Source organism: Elgaria multicarinata, chromosome 7 (assembly GCF_023053635.1).
Source record: "Elgaria multicarinata webbii isolate HBS135686 ecotype San Diego chromosome 7, rElgMul1.1.pri, whole genome shotgun sequence".
NCBI lineage: Eukaryota > Metazoa > Chordata > Lepidosauria > Squamata > Anguidae > Elgaria > Elgaria multicarinata.
Window position 1 is genome coordinate 85,998,804 of NC_086177.1, and position 17,354 is coordinate 86,016,157.

At 42.2% G+C, this 17,354-nt stretch overlaps 1 protein-coding gene across 1 annotated transcript in view; it reads left to right on the top strand.

Moving 5' to 3' along the window:
* Positions 1-17,354, top strand: part of CPQ (carboxypeptidase Q) — a 216,888-nt gene that overhangs the window by 46,305 nt on the left and 153,229 nt on the right. The window contains exon 4 of the mRNA XM_063130980.1: positions 8,224-8,431. Coding sequence (XP_062987050.1) covers positions 8,224-8,431 — 208 coding nt within the window. The remainder of the gene's footprint in view (positions 1-8,223; positions 8,432-17,354) is intronic.

Here is a 17,354-nt window from a genome sequence, read left to right on the forward strand (position 1 = left end):
CTGCTGCCATTTTTATGATTAATCTGTTTTGTTTTGCTGGGTTTCTGTCTTGTTTTGTTCACATAGCAACAGTGGAAATCTGACAATAGTGAAGTCATAAGGCTAATCATACTCAAATGCCACACAGTAGAAGCAGCCTCAGTTGCGTTGCTCTTAATCACACATCATAACAATAAAAGCTAAAATTATTTCCTGACTAATATGCTCAATGTGCTGTTTTCTCTTTCTTCTATGGCCCCAAACAATTGTAGATTAAATATTATGCTTGATCTTCAGTGGCCTCGCCGAGCAAGGGGGTCTGAGGAATGAAAGAAGAATTCATCTTGTTTTGGAAGCAGCCAGCTAGTTCAAGGTCTGGGTTCCTTGTTTCTATTGATTGCGCTGGTTCAAAAGCTTTGATTTTTAGCTGCTTTGCTAAAGTACATTGTGATGCTTCTTAATTAACTGTGGTGCTGTTTACTCACCTCTTCTCTTAACCAACGGCATGTCCATGTAGCGACAAGGTTACTATGCTGGTGCATTTAAGGGAGTCAGCAGACCGTGGAAATGGTGGAAGTGAATTTGTGTCAACATTGATCACAGAAAAAGACCCATACAAGCTGATGCAACATGTTTTTTTGGCTGGTCATTCCGGGAAAACATCTTAGAACAATAATGTTTTTAGGAGGTGCCAAAAACAATTCAATGTTGGCACCTGCCTGACGTCCAACAGCAGGGAGTTCCATAAGAAGGGAGCCATAACACTGAAGGTGCTTCTCCTGGTGGACTCCAAGCAGTCCATAGGTTCATGTGGAACCACCTGGAGCATACCCCTCAGATGATCTCAGTGGCCAGGCAGTTTAGTGAGGAGAAGGCGCTCTCTCATGTATCCTGGTCCCAAGTTGTTTATGGCTTTGTACACTAGTACTAGAACCTTAAACCTGGCCCGGTAACGAATAGGCAGCCAGTGCAGTTCCCTCAGCAAAGGAATTACATGCTGAAAAGGATCAGTTCCCGACAACTGCTGCATTCTGTACTAGCTCCAGCTTCAGGAGCAACTATAAGGGCAGCGCATTGCAGTAATCCAGCCTTGAGGTTACAGATGTCAATACTGGACTAGATGGTCTGACCTGGTATAAGGCACCTGCAAGCCTACATGGACCATTGGTCTGATTTAGTTGTACTGACAATGTCTGTCTGTTTAAATATTTATATCTGATTGTTTGTCCCCCCACTCCTACCAAAACAATTGACAAGAGAATATTAACTAAAACAATATACAATCGATAAAAAGTATAAGAGCCGATAAAATTGGAAATGTGTGTTTATCTGTTTGTGTGATCAAATAAAAACAAAAGGTGAAACGAAAAAACTGGTTTTAACCATTCCGTCAAAATGCCAGTAAAGAGGGGCTCAATTGGGCCTCCCTGGGTGGGGAGTTTTCTCACCTGAGCACTGCAACTGAAAAGTCCCTTTCATGCATCCCACCCAACTGAACTGTCAGTGGCTATGGAAAGTGGAACACCGATATATTGTGATTACGGGTGTACAGATTTTGTTAGATTTATTCCGTCTATGTTTCATAAATTGCCAGGTGTCTTTTGTTCTGTTCTTCGCTCATTGACAGAATCACATTTCTTTTTTAACCAGAATTTCGTCCCAGTTGCACTGCTTTGCATTAGTGCTAACATGTATTAATGTGAGTTGCATTATCGCTAATGCATACTTGTACAAATGTGCATTAGTTAATGCAAATAACCATGAATGTGCACTTGCATTGACGACAATATTGAATTAATGCTGGTGCACACTTGCACTAACATGTATTAGCACAAATCCCCCCAAAATAATAAGTAAATGAATAAATAAATAAAATGGACTGCAGAATCCTCATGTCTCAGGAAAAACTGGTCCACTGTGGAATCTGAACTCATTTGAATCCATTATGGATTTCTCCACCCTAATTGTGACCCAGCAATTGATGTCCTTACACTCAGTTTGGAAAGGTTAACAATCATTATTCTACCCACCCACCCCCAACAGCTCTCATGCCTTCTAGTGTGCAGCCGAGGATTCTGGTGAAGACAAGGGACATGCTTCTTCCTTGGGCATAGCACAACTAGTGTCTTATTCAGGGCCTTTCCAATCAGAGGACACAGGCTTGCCATCAGAGAATGAGTTCCTGGCAAAATTTCCACCTCCTCAGCTTTGCAGAATTCTCATGCTCCAAAATCAGATGATGGCACTTTTGCAATCCAGTCTGCTCCTCCAGGAAGAGCAGAGCTGGCCATAGGTCTTGTCAGCATACATAGGGCTTCGATTGGCTCTAGCCCCCTGCTGAGACAACATCATCCTATTGTCCTAGTAGGACAGAGGTCCAGCCAGCAGGGACCCACTTGGAACTATCCAAGGCCCTACTTATTTCCTGCCTTCATCTGCTTTCCTGCCTTTATATTGCTATCAGCTTCCCCTGCAAGCTTGAAGGGACTACAAAGTGGGACACAAATTTACTTTCTGTTTGAAGAAATATCCTTTGTAGTGTAAGAAGCTTCCTGCATAGAAATATCTGTTGCTTCCCTCAGAAATATTTTAAAAGCAAAGTGATATACTGTCTCCTTCTTGTACTCAGAAGGTGTAGGAAATGATTTATTGCCAAGTTGATATCTGATGCATTTCAGACAAGCAAGTCCTTCCTCAGGGCAAAAAGAAAAAAAAGAGAAAAGAACCTTTCAGTCTGGTTTGTTCTCTTCCAGATTACACCAAAGAAGAAACGGTTTATTCAATAATAGAACGCATATGAAAATAGCATTCTGTTCTGTTCAGCTGATCACAGAAAAGTTGTTGCCTCCAACCTTTGTTAAGGATGGGCTACCTTTGATTCCTGTGGCATCAAAATTCTGTGGAAGGCCATCGTAGCACGTGTGTTACATAATCATGTAGTTTTGAGTTACAGAATACAAAAGCTTTATATCCTGTTTCTAACTTCGGAATCATCAACTACTCCAGATTGCCTTTCCTTTCTGAAGCAACGTAATCAGAGAACATATCTTTGGGTCAGGTTTTTATTAAGAAGACATTCCAAGATCAGCAACCATGAGCTTTATTTAAATAATCTAATAATAATAAAAAATATATAATAAAAAAACAAACACCTTGTCTTGCTGATTTCCTCTTATAGATAAGTTTTCACATGCCCAGTATTTATATCAGCTTTTAAGTGGCTCTGATAACTAGGCAATGTAAAATCTCCTCTGAAGGGAGTTCACTGTTCTTTAAAGGTAATATCAGATATACTGACATTACCTTTTAAAAGAACCCAAGAGACAAATTCCTTGTTGGCTATATTTGCTTTAGTCCTCAAAAGAAGTAAATGGCATGAAAAACATAACATAATAAACCATTTTTTAATAAAGGAAATGGAGCACACTACCAATGGGAAAAATATGGAGAAAGTCTTAAATCCAGTACCTTACCACAGTATTATAAAGTTTTCCCAGATATCAGTCGGGAAGAAGTAGTTCTAGATGTTTCTTCTGCATCCTGACTTCTATGGGTTCACAGTCTTACATTTATACTCTAGATTTTCATGAGTCAACAAAGATCACTAACTTGTAAAGAGTTTTTGAATGGCATTTTTCAACAATGGATTATTTAAGTTTCAAGATATAAACCAGAAATAAAATATACTTCCTTTCTCAGCATTTTAAACAATTGATCATGTTTAAAGTTCCTCTTTTACATCTCTTAACTTTATGATGAATCTCTTTGAACCACAAAAATATTTCTTCTGTCCAAACATTATTTCTTTCTAACTTCTTCTTACATGGACTCAGTCCTTATCAAAGCATTGCCTTACCTTAATCCTACTAGAGAGATGCAAAGATACAAGGGAGCACCTTAGTCCTTTGTGCTGACAGCAACAGAAACCAAGATTAGAAAGGTAAAAAGAAACTGGAGCTGAAAGGGCAAGAATTTTCTAGGTCTAAGTTTAAGTGAGCAAAGATGAATCAAACCCAAGTAAAAAGATGAATCAAATGTATAGCATTCACCAGTTATCCACCACACTTGCACTTGTAGAACATGTTCTCTGAACATTGTTTTTAAAAAGCTGCCATGATAAAAGCAAAACGTGTGAGTGGTGCCAGAAAGGGATTGTTGGATTGACATTTACTCCCCACAAGGAAGAGAGAGTGATGCCCCCAGGTTAATGTAACATTTAAGCTCCTTTCATTGGCTAAGCCTGCGTCTATGCACATGTACTTGGGAGTATGCCCCCATTGAATACAATGGGATTTACTCCTGAATTATGCTGTAAAACCAGTATTATACATTAGAACAACCAGAAAGCAAAGACATATCAAACCAGTTGGTATAAAAAAACCAGGATTAACTCAGGCTTTCTGATTTTAGGGTGCAATCTTATGCAAGTTTAAATGTGGGGGGGGGACACCTACAACTCCCAGCGTTCCTCAGTCAGCCATGCCGGATTGGGCATGCTGGGAGTTGTAGGACTTTTTTCTGTCTAAACGTGTAGGATTGCACCCTTAGTTTGTTAACTGACCTCAGTTAGACTGGCCAGATCTACACCGTATGTCAAAGAGCATCATCAGATGGGGGGAGGGGGAATCGTGTTTCCCTCCTGTCATTTTGTCTCCTGCTCTTGTCCAACAATAGGGATGAACAGCTTCCTCTGTCTTCACACTGGGAAGAAAGAGGAAGCAAGCAACGATGACATGGCCCATTCAGTAGCTGTTTTTATCACGCTGCTTCCCCTGCACACTGCAGGAAATGGCGGCAAGCTTCATCACAAACAAATGAATCAGACTTTCCAGGTCTTTCTTTGTGACAGAAAAACGAGCAGAAGGAGTGGGAGGTGCACAGTAGGCAGATGGCCTGGTGAAAAGGACCCATGAAAATCTGTGAGTGGCCGGTAAAGAGCGTGCGATGAAATGCTCATCTGATGATGCTCAAAATATGATGATACCATCATCTGAACACTATATCCCTCTTGTGCATTACCTTGTAGGACACACAGTGACATTTGTTGTGGTATTTGGATAATGTGGAATAAAAAGCAGGAATTAATACTATGAAAATGGTATCTGGAATGAGTAATGCGCCCCAACAGTTATCAGTGCACTTCAATACTGCTATAAAGCCATAGTGTAGATCTAGCCTAAACCACAGTTTACCAGCTTCAGATGTAATGGGAAACTTTGGTTTATTCAAAATCAAAAGCAGACACTTTCAGTCTTCGCCCCTTGTGCCGTAAGGAAGAGAGGGCGCGGAAGAATGTACAAGGCTTGCTGCAACCTCCCGTAATACTAAACCATGATTAAGCTTTATGCCTGAATCAGACCAACGTGTTGTACACAAAAGGGATATCCCTCTATGTAGGAAATCCAATATAACGTATAGCATTAAGATGCTGCTGTGAACAGAACAGAAATAATAGCCCTGATTTATTCGGGATGAAGGAACATGAGTAGAAGATTATAATGGACTCTCCAGAAAGGGCTTCTGTTGCATTTGAAAGGGATATTTTATTTCATTATGTTGCTGAGCAGCTTTGTTGTCTGAAAAGCAGCATCTAAATATTTACTTCCAAGAATCAATATTTCTGTTAATAGAGGATTTCAAGGTTAGGACTCTGAGATGCAGCAATGAATGGCTAAAAAAGCAAAGAAACTATTTTCATCCATTTTCAGTGTTTTAGCTAGTTGTTCTGCTTCATTGTACTGCAAAGGTTGTTTGACCAGCAATAAATACACAGCTTCTCTCTCAGGAGTGACAGAAACTAGCTTTGACATTGTTAAGTTGTGTTGTTACGTAATAATTGCATTTTTAGAAAAATACTGTTTATTTCTTAGCTGTCGCCCCAAGGTTTAAGTTTCATTTTGTTTCATGAGCTACTTGATAAAGATGTGGTAATCAGATAACGGCACATCAGTCGTATCAATATCTGTTCAATTTGCAATTCATGGGGATCAAATCAAATTTAAATGAGGAAATAGATAACCATTCTAAGCTTTAATTCTGTTACAGGGCATGTTAGTTAGAAGCATAGCTATGACAGCCCACAGTACATCTGAGGCAATATTTGCTATCCAGTGTTGCCAGCTTTCCTCACTAGTGGGGCTGCCGCATTTGGGGAGGCAGGGAGTGTCCAGTCAGTTACTTCTCATAATAACCAACAAAGACTTTTCTAACCTCGCTCTCCAAGTGAGTGACCCTATTCAGACAACATGCTAAACTATGATGGTTAAGTATTTTGAACTAAATATTATGGCTTGGTGTATCATGGGAACCATTCCTAACCACGATCACTACATAACTACAGTTTAAACATGCTCACTAACAAAAGGCTTAGCGGCCTAGCCATGGCTTAGTATGTCGTCTGAACAGGTCCAATGTGTTTATCTGTGTTTTTAGGCTTCAATTCTATACACCGGGGGAGCACCTGTGGCCCTCCCAATGTTGCTGGACTCTAATTCCCATCAGCCCCATCCAGCATGGCCAGTGGTTATGGATGATGGGAGTTGTAGTCCAGCACCATCTGGAGGGTCACAGGTTCCCCACACCTGCCATACACACTTACTTCAGACTAGGTCCCATTTAACTCAATGGGGCTTACTTCTGGGAAGACAGGAAGATTGGACTATTACTGCCTATGAATTGTTCATGTCAGAAATGTATAAACTGAGTAAGAACAGCTATTTCATGCAGAACCTTTTTTTAAAAAAAACCAATTCGTAATGCAAATCTTCTTTAAATAAATAATAATTTATTTAGGTTTTAACTGGCCGTTTTGAAGATATTATTCCAGTGTGGCGTCAAGTGATTGACAGTCAGTTTCCGGGCCCAGTTGAAAGTGTCAGGGCTGACCTTGAAGCACTGAACAGCTTAGGACCATTCTTTCTGAAGGATGGCCTTGCTGCCTGATTGCTAAGATCATCTTCAGAGGCTCTTCTCTGGATGCCACCACTGCCCACAACGGTGTGACAGTTGGCTACCTGGGAAACAGCCTTCTCAGTAGTGGCTTGCCCCCATCTCTGGAATGCCCTTCCCAAGGAGATCTGCCTGGTGTCTTCATTGCATACATTTATGTGCCAGGTTAAGACCTTCTTCTTTAAACAGGCATTCAATAGGTAATCTGACCAACTCTCTGCAGGCCAGAGTGGGAACCTCCATAAGGCCATGTTAGGCCCATGGGCCAGAGGTTCCCTTCCTCTGCATTAACATGAGCCCACAGAGCAGCTATTGCATTTGGAAAAGAAAAGAAAAATACTAGCTTGGGGGGTGTCTTTACGACTCCATTTTGATGCTTGGTTCCCACGAAACCCAGCAGCATTGCAGCTGTGGGGTGGGAACGATTAATCCTGATGGCAGGAGGGAGTGCGGGCTATCTAACCGGAAAAGCCACAGCACTGGTGGCCATTGGTTCATTGAGCCCATCCCCTGCCCTGATGCACTTAGCTGGACTTTGATCCGCCCCCAGGAAGGCCCACTGGCTCAACCCAAAGCAAGGCCACCACCAACAGATGGAGTAAAGAATGTGGAGACCTCGGAGCAACTTTAAAAATTGTGGTAAATTGACACCGCAAAAAATCGCAGTTTTAGGGGGAGAAGCCCAATGTGGCTGCGAGTTGGCGGCTGCATCATATAAACGACGCAGCACCACTGCGCAGCCAGATGGGATAAACAGGGCATATAGACAAGCCCTCAGATACAACGCGGGTTCCAGTGCAGATTTTACCCCAGTCATTAAAATGAACTACAGAGCGACGTGTTTTATGTATTGCATAGGGATAGATTATATCAGTCTCTTTCCAGTACTTCCCAGTTTCTCATGGGTCCATCCATAAGTCCATTCTGTTCCAGTTCTGCATTAATTTGTGATTTTTAATAAATCAATCTGCATAAAAAATCATCTTTAAATATAAATTTAAGTACATGTCTTTCTAACAAAATATGCATTTTAAATGTGTTTTCTCTCAAAATACAGATTTCTAAATTATTTTAGTGTGAAATATGCATTTTATACACATTTTGATATTAGGGAAGGGCGAGAACTTCATCGCAAAGTCTGTAGAATGGTTAAATTCAGAGGATAAATGTGTTCCAATCCACACATTACTCTGGGAGATGCAGACTAGGTCACTGCTTTAAAATGTAGGCCGAATGAAATTCTCGCGCATCCCTGCTATTGGGTAAACTGTTTATTTTTGTTGTTGTTCCATACAGCCCCCACACTGGAATACAGTCATACACATCTGATGTACCCAAGATTCCCACAGCCTGCATTTCAGTGGAAGATGCTGAAATGATGGCGCGAATGTCTTCTCGGGGCACCAAGATCATTGTGACTCTGAAGATGGGAGCCAAAACCTATCCTCAAGCTGATTCCTTTAACACCGTTGCAGAAATAGTTGGCAGTAAATACCCTGAGCAGGTGAGTGACACGTTCCTTCTTTCATGCTTGGGGAACAAACAAATAACACGATTGAGATGATCCCGTTTCATGCTTCCGAAGTCGCTGTAATGCATCAAAGTCTGATGTTAACATTTAAAGAAACAAAACTATCTCGTTATGACGAATACATTCCATAAATACTTTTCTCCCTGTAGCTGAGTTCTCAGAAGCAGCAGGTCATAGTTAACATGTGGTCCAGACTATATTACTTCAGAAAGGAGAAAAATCCCTGCACATAGAAAGCTACAGGTCAGGGAAGAAGGATTTTGACCCAAAGTCACCCAGTGAAGTACCATAGCTGAGCAGGGACTAAAACCTGGATCTCCTGACTCCCAGTCATTGGCGTGTGGACAACAGGTTCAAAGGGTTCAGTTGAACACCCTAATCCACTGCTGCTGCCATGTTACAGTTGCAGTAGCTAGCTGTAGGAAAGAGCGACAAATTCAGCTGCTCCCCACCCCGCTCCTCCTCCAGAAGGCTTTTTTCACCTGTGCAGCCACTGCCCACCCCCAGCTTGCTCACTCGCTCACTCTTTCACTCACTTAGCCGCTCCCTGCTCCCAGCTGCTCTACCTGACCTCTAGCGACAGTTGCTGTACAAGGTGGGAGCAGCAGCCACGCTGGGGCCAGGAAGTAGCACGTGGTGGAGCCGAGGAGGGGACTGTTTCTGTAAGTAGTAAGAGTGCAGGGAGCTGCGGATTGGGGCCCTCCCCCCTTCGGAGATGCTGCCCTCCTCTCGTCATCAGCCCTGCAGGTACTGTAATGTTTGGGAGAAATGTTAGATCAATGTTCTTTTCACCCAAGGACGAGATCCAAACAGCCCTTAAGCACAACTCCACCATTCCATGAAAGAGAGAGAGCTCTGGTGTTACATTCTGATTGGTTAATGCTGCTACTGGGCCCTGCCCCTTGAAAGCTTTAATACTGTACCATATTCCCAATGTCTTTTGTCTGATTGCTCCCTTTGAAGAGACCAGGCCTTGATTACTAATCAATAAAGCGCTTTTGAACCCTCTGTCGCTGGAATGGTGGAGTCGTGCTTAAGGGCTGTTTGGATCTCGTCCTTGGGTGAAAAGAACATTGATCTAACAGAAAGACAGAGGGAAGCTGTATGTTTACGTGCCTTCTCTCCTCATTGCTGCCCCACCGCCCACCCCAGTCTGGACTCTAGCAAGAGAAAAGGAAGGGGGAAGCAGGGAGAACTGCAATGCCCCCCCCCCGGACCTCCTGGCTAAGAAGGGTTCATTCAGCAGCACCTTTTTCAGAATGCTTGCTAAAACAATTCCTATCTGCCCTTGCTTATTTTAGGGTGTCCAACCCCCTTTTTTCAAGCCGTTCTTTTGGTAAACATGGTATATGTGTCTCTTGTGTCACTTTAAAACAGAGCTGCAGCACAGTCCTATGTACGTCTACTCAGAAGTAAGCCCCACTTAGATCAATCAAACTTACTCTGAGGTAAATGTGCATAGGATGCAGCCTGAAAATGAAGAGAGGATGAAAAAAAGACAGGAGAAAAAGAATTGTAGAAACAGAATATTTAACCATATTTAAAGACAATAAGTACAGTAAAATTCGTGCTCCTCTACTTCAGTCCCAATCAAATAATTACAGCAGTGCAGTACAGATTATTTGTTAATTAAAAAAATACAGTTTACTTCAGTTTTTGTTTATTTTGTTTGTTTGATGAATGAAAAAAAGTCCTTTATTACTATATATTCAATCAATGTTTACCTTAAAAAAAAAATCCCTGGCCGAACCACCTAATGAAATGTGCTGCGCACGCCTATACTCCCAGACCAACACTGTAGCCACTACACCACACTGGCTCTCAACTGCCCCCTCTCAACACCCCCCCCACACACACACAAAAAAGGAAAGTAAAGGAAATGCATCATCAAAAAAATGGACAAAAGATGACACAAATCTGCATAAGCTTAGAGAGAGAGAGAGAGAGATGCAAGGATAGAAATAATTGTTTTTCTATTTAAATTATAGTAATTATTTTCTGTAATTGAAATGGAAATACAATACAGCTCAGCATAGTGGGGGGAAACTGACCTGTGTGCCTGCTCAGTTTGTTGTCCAGGTAGGTAATTTCAAGGTGCTCCTTTCTTATGGTTCTTAACATTTCAACTAGACAGGCGTGTGTGAACTAGACATTTAGGGCACAATTCTATGCATGTTTATTTGTTCTATTTATTTACAACATTTATATACCACTCTACATGTAGACAGATTCTGGAGTGATGAACAATGAAAGACACAGAACGGGATAAAAGAATAAAACACCATATTACAAATTATTACCATTTTTCTTTTTTTAAAAAAGCAACAAAATTCTGATAAAACCGTGGCGAGTCAGTCAAGGAAGCCTTCCTGAAATAAAGATGCTTTCTGGTGGCGTTGGAAACAGCGCAGTGTTGGTGCCTCCATGACCCCCTGAGGCTGGGAATTCCATAGACGGGGTCCCACCACACTGAAGGTTCTCCGGGTGGCCTCCGATTGGGCCGTAGGTCCACGTGGAACCTCCAGCAGCATGGTGGGGAGTGTTGGGACTTTTAGGACTTTTTTCCAGTCTAAACATGCATAGGATTGTGGCGTCACTCACATATGTTTTGGGCCTGTAAGTCCTGCAAGCAGCACTGACTGCCTCACATGGTTCTAAGTTTATTGTGGAGCTTTCGTCCTCCCACCAGCTGGCCTCTCCTTCTTGCCTAGGCTTTAATTTTTGTAAACCGCCCAGAGAACTTCGGCTATTGGGCGGTATAAAAATGCAATAAATAAATAAATAAATGGCACAAGGAGCTCTGGGACTGATCATTCCCGAGAGAGCATGACCCATAAGGAAGCACATATCCCTCTGCCCTAGCTGAACTGCACGAGCAGACTCACTCTATTCTAGAGGGGGGCATGGGCCAGCCACTCACTGTTCAGAATGTCGTTTGTTCTGCTGTGCCACTGCTTCTGATTGGCTCCAGCAAATCTCACAAGGTCTGGACCATAGGGATAGAGAAACAAAAAAAATCTCTTCCCATAAGCACAACCTACAATTTAACCTCAGTTTTCCCCCTCATGGTAACAGGGTTGCACCCTGGACTGCCTCCCCAGATTTCCACCCCACCCTCTAATAAAGTGGACCCTTACCCAGCCTATATTTTGGCCCTATGTTTATCCACTGGTATTTTGTGCACATTCTTCTTGAACACAGCATCAGTGAAAAATTCTTGTGCTGTTGTCATCGAGACCTCCATCACACCTACGTTTTCCCCCCTGGTATTCAACCATGATTTCCACCTCTGTTTCATTAGCGCATCAAGCGCTGATCACTTTCATATCTGTATATTTATTTATTTATTTATTTATTACATTTATATACCGCCCCACAGTCAAAGCTCTCTGGGCGGTTTACAACAGTTAAAAATGGTAAACGTTAAAAAGTATACAAAATTTAAAAACCATCAAAAACATAAAAACAACAGTATCCATTTAAAACAACAGTTCTGGGGTCCATTAAAAACAAACTTAACGTTATTAAATGTTGTTAAAATACCTGGGAGAAGAGAAAAGTCTTGACCTGGCGCTGAAAAGATAACAATGTTGGCGCCAGGTAAGCCTCATCGGGGAGATCATTCCGCAGTCGGGGGGCCACCACCAAGAAGGCCCTCTCCCTTGTTGCCATCCTCCAAGCTTCTCTTGGAGTAGGCACTCGGAGGAGGACCTTAGATGTTGAGCGTAGTGTACAGGTAGGTTCATGTCGGGAGAGGCGTTCCATCAGGTATTGCGGTCCCAAGCCATGTAGGGATATTATAAAGGATTTCTTTCTGAAATGATGTGGCAATTACTTACCCTGACGTTCAACATTATTCCTGTTTACAATAGAAAAGGGTTGTTTAACAAATATGGCTGAAGTATTAGAGCCCCCTTCTAAATTTTAGGAGAAATTTTAATAAGATAACTTCGTCATTCTTTACTCACTACGTTGTAACCACTTAACTCTATTGGGCCCTATTCTCAAGATTGGAGCTCAGCTAATATGTTTTCCAAATGTGTAATGCATTTAATATCTAATGAAGATATATTACAATGCATGACATGACATCATCTAATAAATATAGACTCACTTTATTCCCTCAGTAACCACCTGGCTCTCAGATCTGCTGAGGTTGGTGTTTCAGGGGGGCCCATTCCGTGTTCAAGATGGATGGTTTAAGAGCTGTTAATAGATATGCCACCCACCTCGGATTTCTCGCCAAAGATTTAGAAGGCCAGGTCTGCTATTATTTTGCTTCTGAATTTCAAGTTAGATTACTTTTCTCATAAAAACAGATGCTTTCTATTCAGAGTGTATAGCACAAAGAGTGTTGTAACAGTTGAATCTGGCATTGCGTTCTGTTGCATGGAGGGCTATGCAACTCTGCTGGTGACAAATGATTCATGGATAGTAGGAGGGTGGGGGACTTTTTTCTTTGGAGGGCCGCATTCCCTCAGGAGTAATCTGTCTGGGACCGTATGCCAGTGGTGGGTGACGCTGAAGCAGCAGTGGGTGGAGCCGGATCTATGAATGGGCAGGGCCACCCCTTCTCTGTTTGTTTCTCTTTCACTCTCACGCTCTCTCTGCCACTCCTTTCTCTTGTGTTCTCTCTCTCTCTCTCTCTCTCTCTCTCTCTCTCTGCGCCACCCATGTCTCTCGCTTTCTGCCACCCCTTCTTTCTTTCTTTCTTTCTTTCTTTCTTTCTTTCTCTCTCTCTCTCTCTCTGTGCTATCCTTTTCCCTCTCTCTTTCTGATACTCCTCTCTCTCTCTCTCTCACTCTCACTCTCTGTCACCTCCTTCTTTACCTCTCTGGACGCTTCTACACCAGCCAGAAAATCTGGGCTGGTCATGGCTGAGTCCCTGTGTGTCCAAATGATGCACAGGGACTCCCAGAGAAGTGGGGACGAGCACGGGTTTTCCCAGGGAGAAATAATCCCTGGGAAAACCTGATTCTTCCCCCGGTCTCGGGATTGTCCCAAGGCCGTGGGAGGTGTGTGGGCGCCTGACCCGGCTTAGTCCCGCTTCTTCGCAAGTAAACATGAGGCGGCAGGAAATGGGCCCCGGGCATGGAGCTCTTCAGGCGCTCTGTGCCTATCAGGATTGGAGGGGGGAGGTTTTTTTTAAAAAAAATACCTTTAGTTGGAGCACACTTGCGCTCATCTTCTGCTTAAAAAGAAATGGTGGGCACGACATCCCTCCTTCCTCCTGGGATGTTGCGCATCGTTTGGACTAAGGGGAGGATCTCGTGATCAGAATATCATGAGATTCTTCCCCCTCCCTCCCTCCCTCTACACCTGTATGGTGTAGAAAGGGGCTCTCTCTGCCACCTTTTCCTTTCTCTCTTTCTGGCACTCCTCTCTCTCTCCCCCCGCTCCTTCTTCCTCCCCACCCTGTGAACTTGCAGAGGGCTTTTGAAATTAAGCCTTGGATCTTAATTGCCCAATCCTGATGGTAGTGAAGGGCTTAATTCAGCAAAGGCTCAACTCTGCAAATGGTTTTCAGTGCCAGAGGTCAGCTCTGTAACTTAGGAGGCACTCTGAGCACTGTGCCTTGTCCTCACTATTGAATAACCAAAGCCATCCTTCAAGCAACTGTGAACCGCCCAGAGAGCTTCGGCTATTGGGCGGTATAAAAATTAAATAAATAAATAAATAAATTAGAGAGCACTGCTTCCAAAGGAGTGGCTTCCAGGCAAGTTTTTTAAGAGATGGTACACTAAAGTCAGCAAAAATGAATGTACACTGAAGATGATTTTTTCTTCTTTTAAATTTTGTAAAAGTGTTAAAAACCCAGCCCTGCAACTGTTAATTAATCCCTACCTGATGATTTTGAGCTCTGGTACTTTGTCTTAAAAAGGGAGAGGATTTGAAAAAGATGGGCTACAGACATTGAGATTGGTTCATCCTAGGTGTGGCAATAGAATGCTGTATTTTTTTTAGACATTGCAAGGCAAGCCTGATTCCAAAGAGAAGTCCCCAATGCGTTGCTAAAAGCCCACCTGGCAGCTGAACTGTGAGAGGCAGCTGAACTGTGATCTAAGATTTAAGTATTTGTCTGCTGTGCCAACGACGTTGCTTAGAAATTAATATATTTATAGCATATCCCTGACTGAGCTGTTGAAAGTTGTCTCAGATATAGGGATGGACAGTTCAGTCTATTTCTGGCCGAAGTCCTTTTTGCATGCATTCATTCATAAATCTCTTCTATGCTGTTTCCGCATTTATAACAACAAACTGTATGAAAATTCATATTTAAATATTTATTTCCTCCCAACATATACATTCTAAATATATTTTCTATTGGAGCACATATTTCTAAATGGTTGTTTTAATCCTTAACCACACACTTTTATATTTTGGTACATTATTTTTGAGCTAAGGACTGTATTGCAAAATTCGAAGAAATGCGAATTCTGATGGATAACTGAGTTATTCTGATGGATAACTGAGTTATAATCTGGATTATAATCTGGATTTTAGTCCAGGAGATGTGTGATCAGGGCAGTTCATTCCAGAATGAGGATTGAACAAAATTCTCAACATCCCTATTCAGATGTACCATTGAAGGAGGTTCATGCCTCTCCCCATACATGTTGAAAGCATGGGAGAAAGGTTGCGCTGACTAGCACCCGTCCCTTGAATTGCCCACACAGGGCCACACATTCCTGCTGACCATGTGAATGGATCCTATGTGCATACCAACGTACATGTGTAAGGCACTTCCATATGAGGGGTAATTCTGCTCACATGGAGGAGCCCTATGCCCCATGCGCAAATGCCACACAGCCTCTGAATACATGGCTGGTGGAGGACTGTGGCTAGAGCACATGTCAGAAGCAGGGCCACCTGGTATGACCTGACAACAGCCTTATGCATGTTTTCAATATGTGAGGGAGTCATTTAAAGCCCCCAAGGTCTCCTAGTTTTACTATTACTGGGGATTTCAATTTCCATGGTGAGTCCATTTTAACAGGTAAGGCTGAATGGTTTATGGACTCTATAGTGATCATGGGCCATCCCAATGTGTGTTTTATCCAGCATATGTTGTGGGTCACTGCCACGACACAGGCTCTGAACAACAGACCCGGCCGCAGCTACTCCCTACTCAAGCCAAGCACCACCGCTTGATACGCCTGAGGCAAGGGATAAAACCCACCTTCCTCCAAACTATGTGGAGAAAGGGGTTAAAATGGAGAAGGATTTTAATATATAAAATAAAACACTGAGTTATATCTGCTGAGGTGAATGATTGTCAGAGTGGGTGTTAAATGAGTAAACTTTAGATTATAAATGCCAAACAGACACATGGGACTTTATACTGCAGACTTTATACTTTATACTGTTAGTTTTACCCTACCCTGTGCCTGCTTACCCTACCCTGTGCCTGTTTGCATTCTCTTCCCCTGCTTATTGTTTTACTAGGATTTTATTAGATTGTAAGCCTATGCGGCAGAGTCTTGCTATTTACTGTTTTACTCTGTACAGCACCATGTACATTGATGGTGCTATATAAATAAATAAATAAATAATAATAATAATAATAATAATAATAATGGGATTTTTGTGGTAGTTTAAAAACAAAACAATCAAAATTTATTTTCAAAAGTACACAAGCTTTGTTTCAAATAAACCATTTAAAAACCTTTTTGAAACCTTTCATACAATCCTTTCACTCATTCACATACGCGCTTTCCTTTTTCTCACACAATCACTCTTGAACTTTCTTTATTATCAGTATTGATTAATATACATCAACTACGTGCACACCACACTCCAAAGACATCACTCTCTACACTGACCCTCAGATTTCTCAGAACTTAAGTACTCTAAACACAGAGAGCACTAAAGACTCTAAGAGTACCTAACAAGTCCCCCCACAATCCCCTCAGTCATTCCCTTATATATCACTCCTCCCCCCTCCCAAGACATTCTAACTCCGCCCACTCAGGCCAACATTCTAAAAACCACAGACTTACAAACTGCAGACATACATTTGGGAATGGACTTGTGGGGTGTAACGCCACAGTCACTCCCTCAAATTGATCTTTCATTTTGAGAAGAATAGTGGTGATCCATGAATGGGAGATCCAATTTTGCCCCCTTTGTCACTGGGTCACTGTCAGGTTCTGTTGTGCTTTTTACTTATTTCTTCAGATATTAAGATGGCTTGACTCCATTCCTGGACTAAATTAAAAGTCCTGATTCTTACCTTGAGGGAAAACCCTCTTCCTTTGAATTTGAAGGAGTGCCATCTTCTTCACTGCAAAATTTTCAGATAATGGCGATAACTGGTTCATATACCAAAGTTTATGAACATTTCCCACATCAGTGCTTATTCAGGCAACCAAATTCTGTCTATGCTCAGGATCCACTGGTCCCATCCTCCATCTTAGCCTCTTCGTTGCTGAAATGCACTTCAGGCAAAGTAGTAGCTCATCTGTTAACCTCACATGATCCTGTCCATCACCATCTAGGTTATCTGAAATACAAGTTGAAAAGACATCATTGTTATCCAAAGTAAGACCACAGGATTAATCGTTATTAGAAGCCAGATTGCTAATGGCCTCCATTGGCTCTGCAGCATTATCAAGTATCTAAATCAGTGATTCCCAAACTTTTTCAGGTAACTGCTCCCTTGGTTCCACAGATTTATGCCCAGTGCCCCTACCCTACCCTATACAAATCATTGTTCAGAATAGCAGTTTTCAACAACCCACTGAGGAAGATAATAACAATAAAATTCAAAACAGTAACAATTAATTGAATATTTATTCAACATCCGAAGCACTCGCTGCAGGCTTGCCGAGGGAGGGAGGGAAAAGAGAGCGAACGCCTCTGTTTTGCAGCCGGCATGGTGGGGCACACCAAGCAG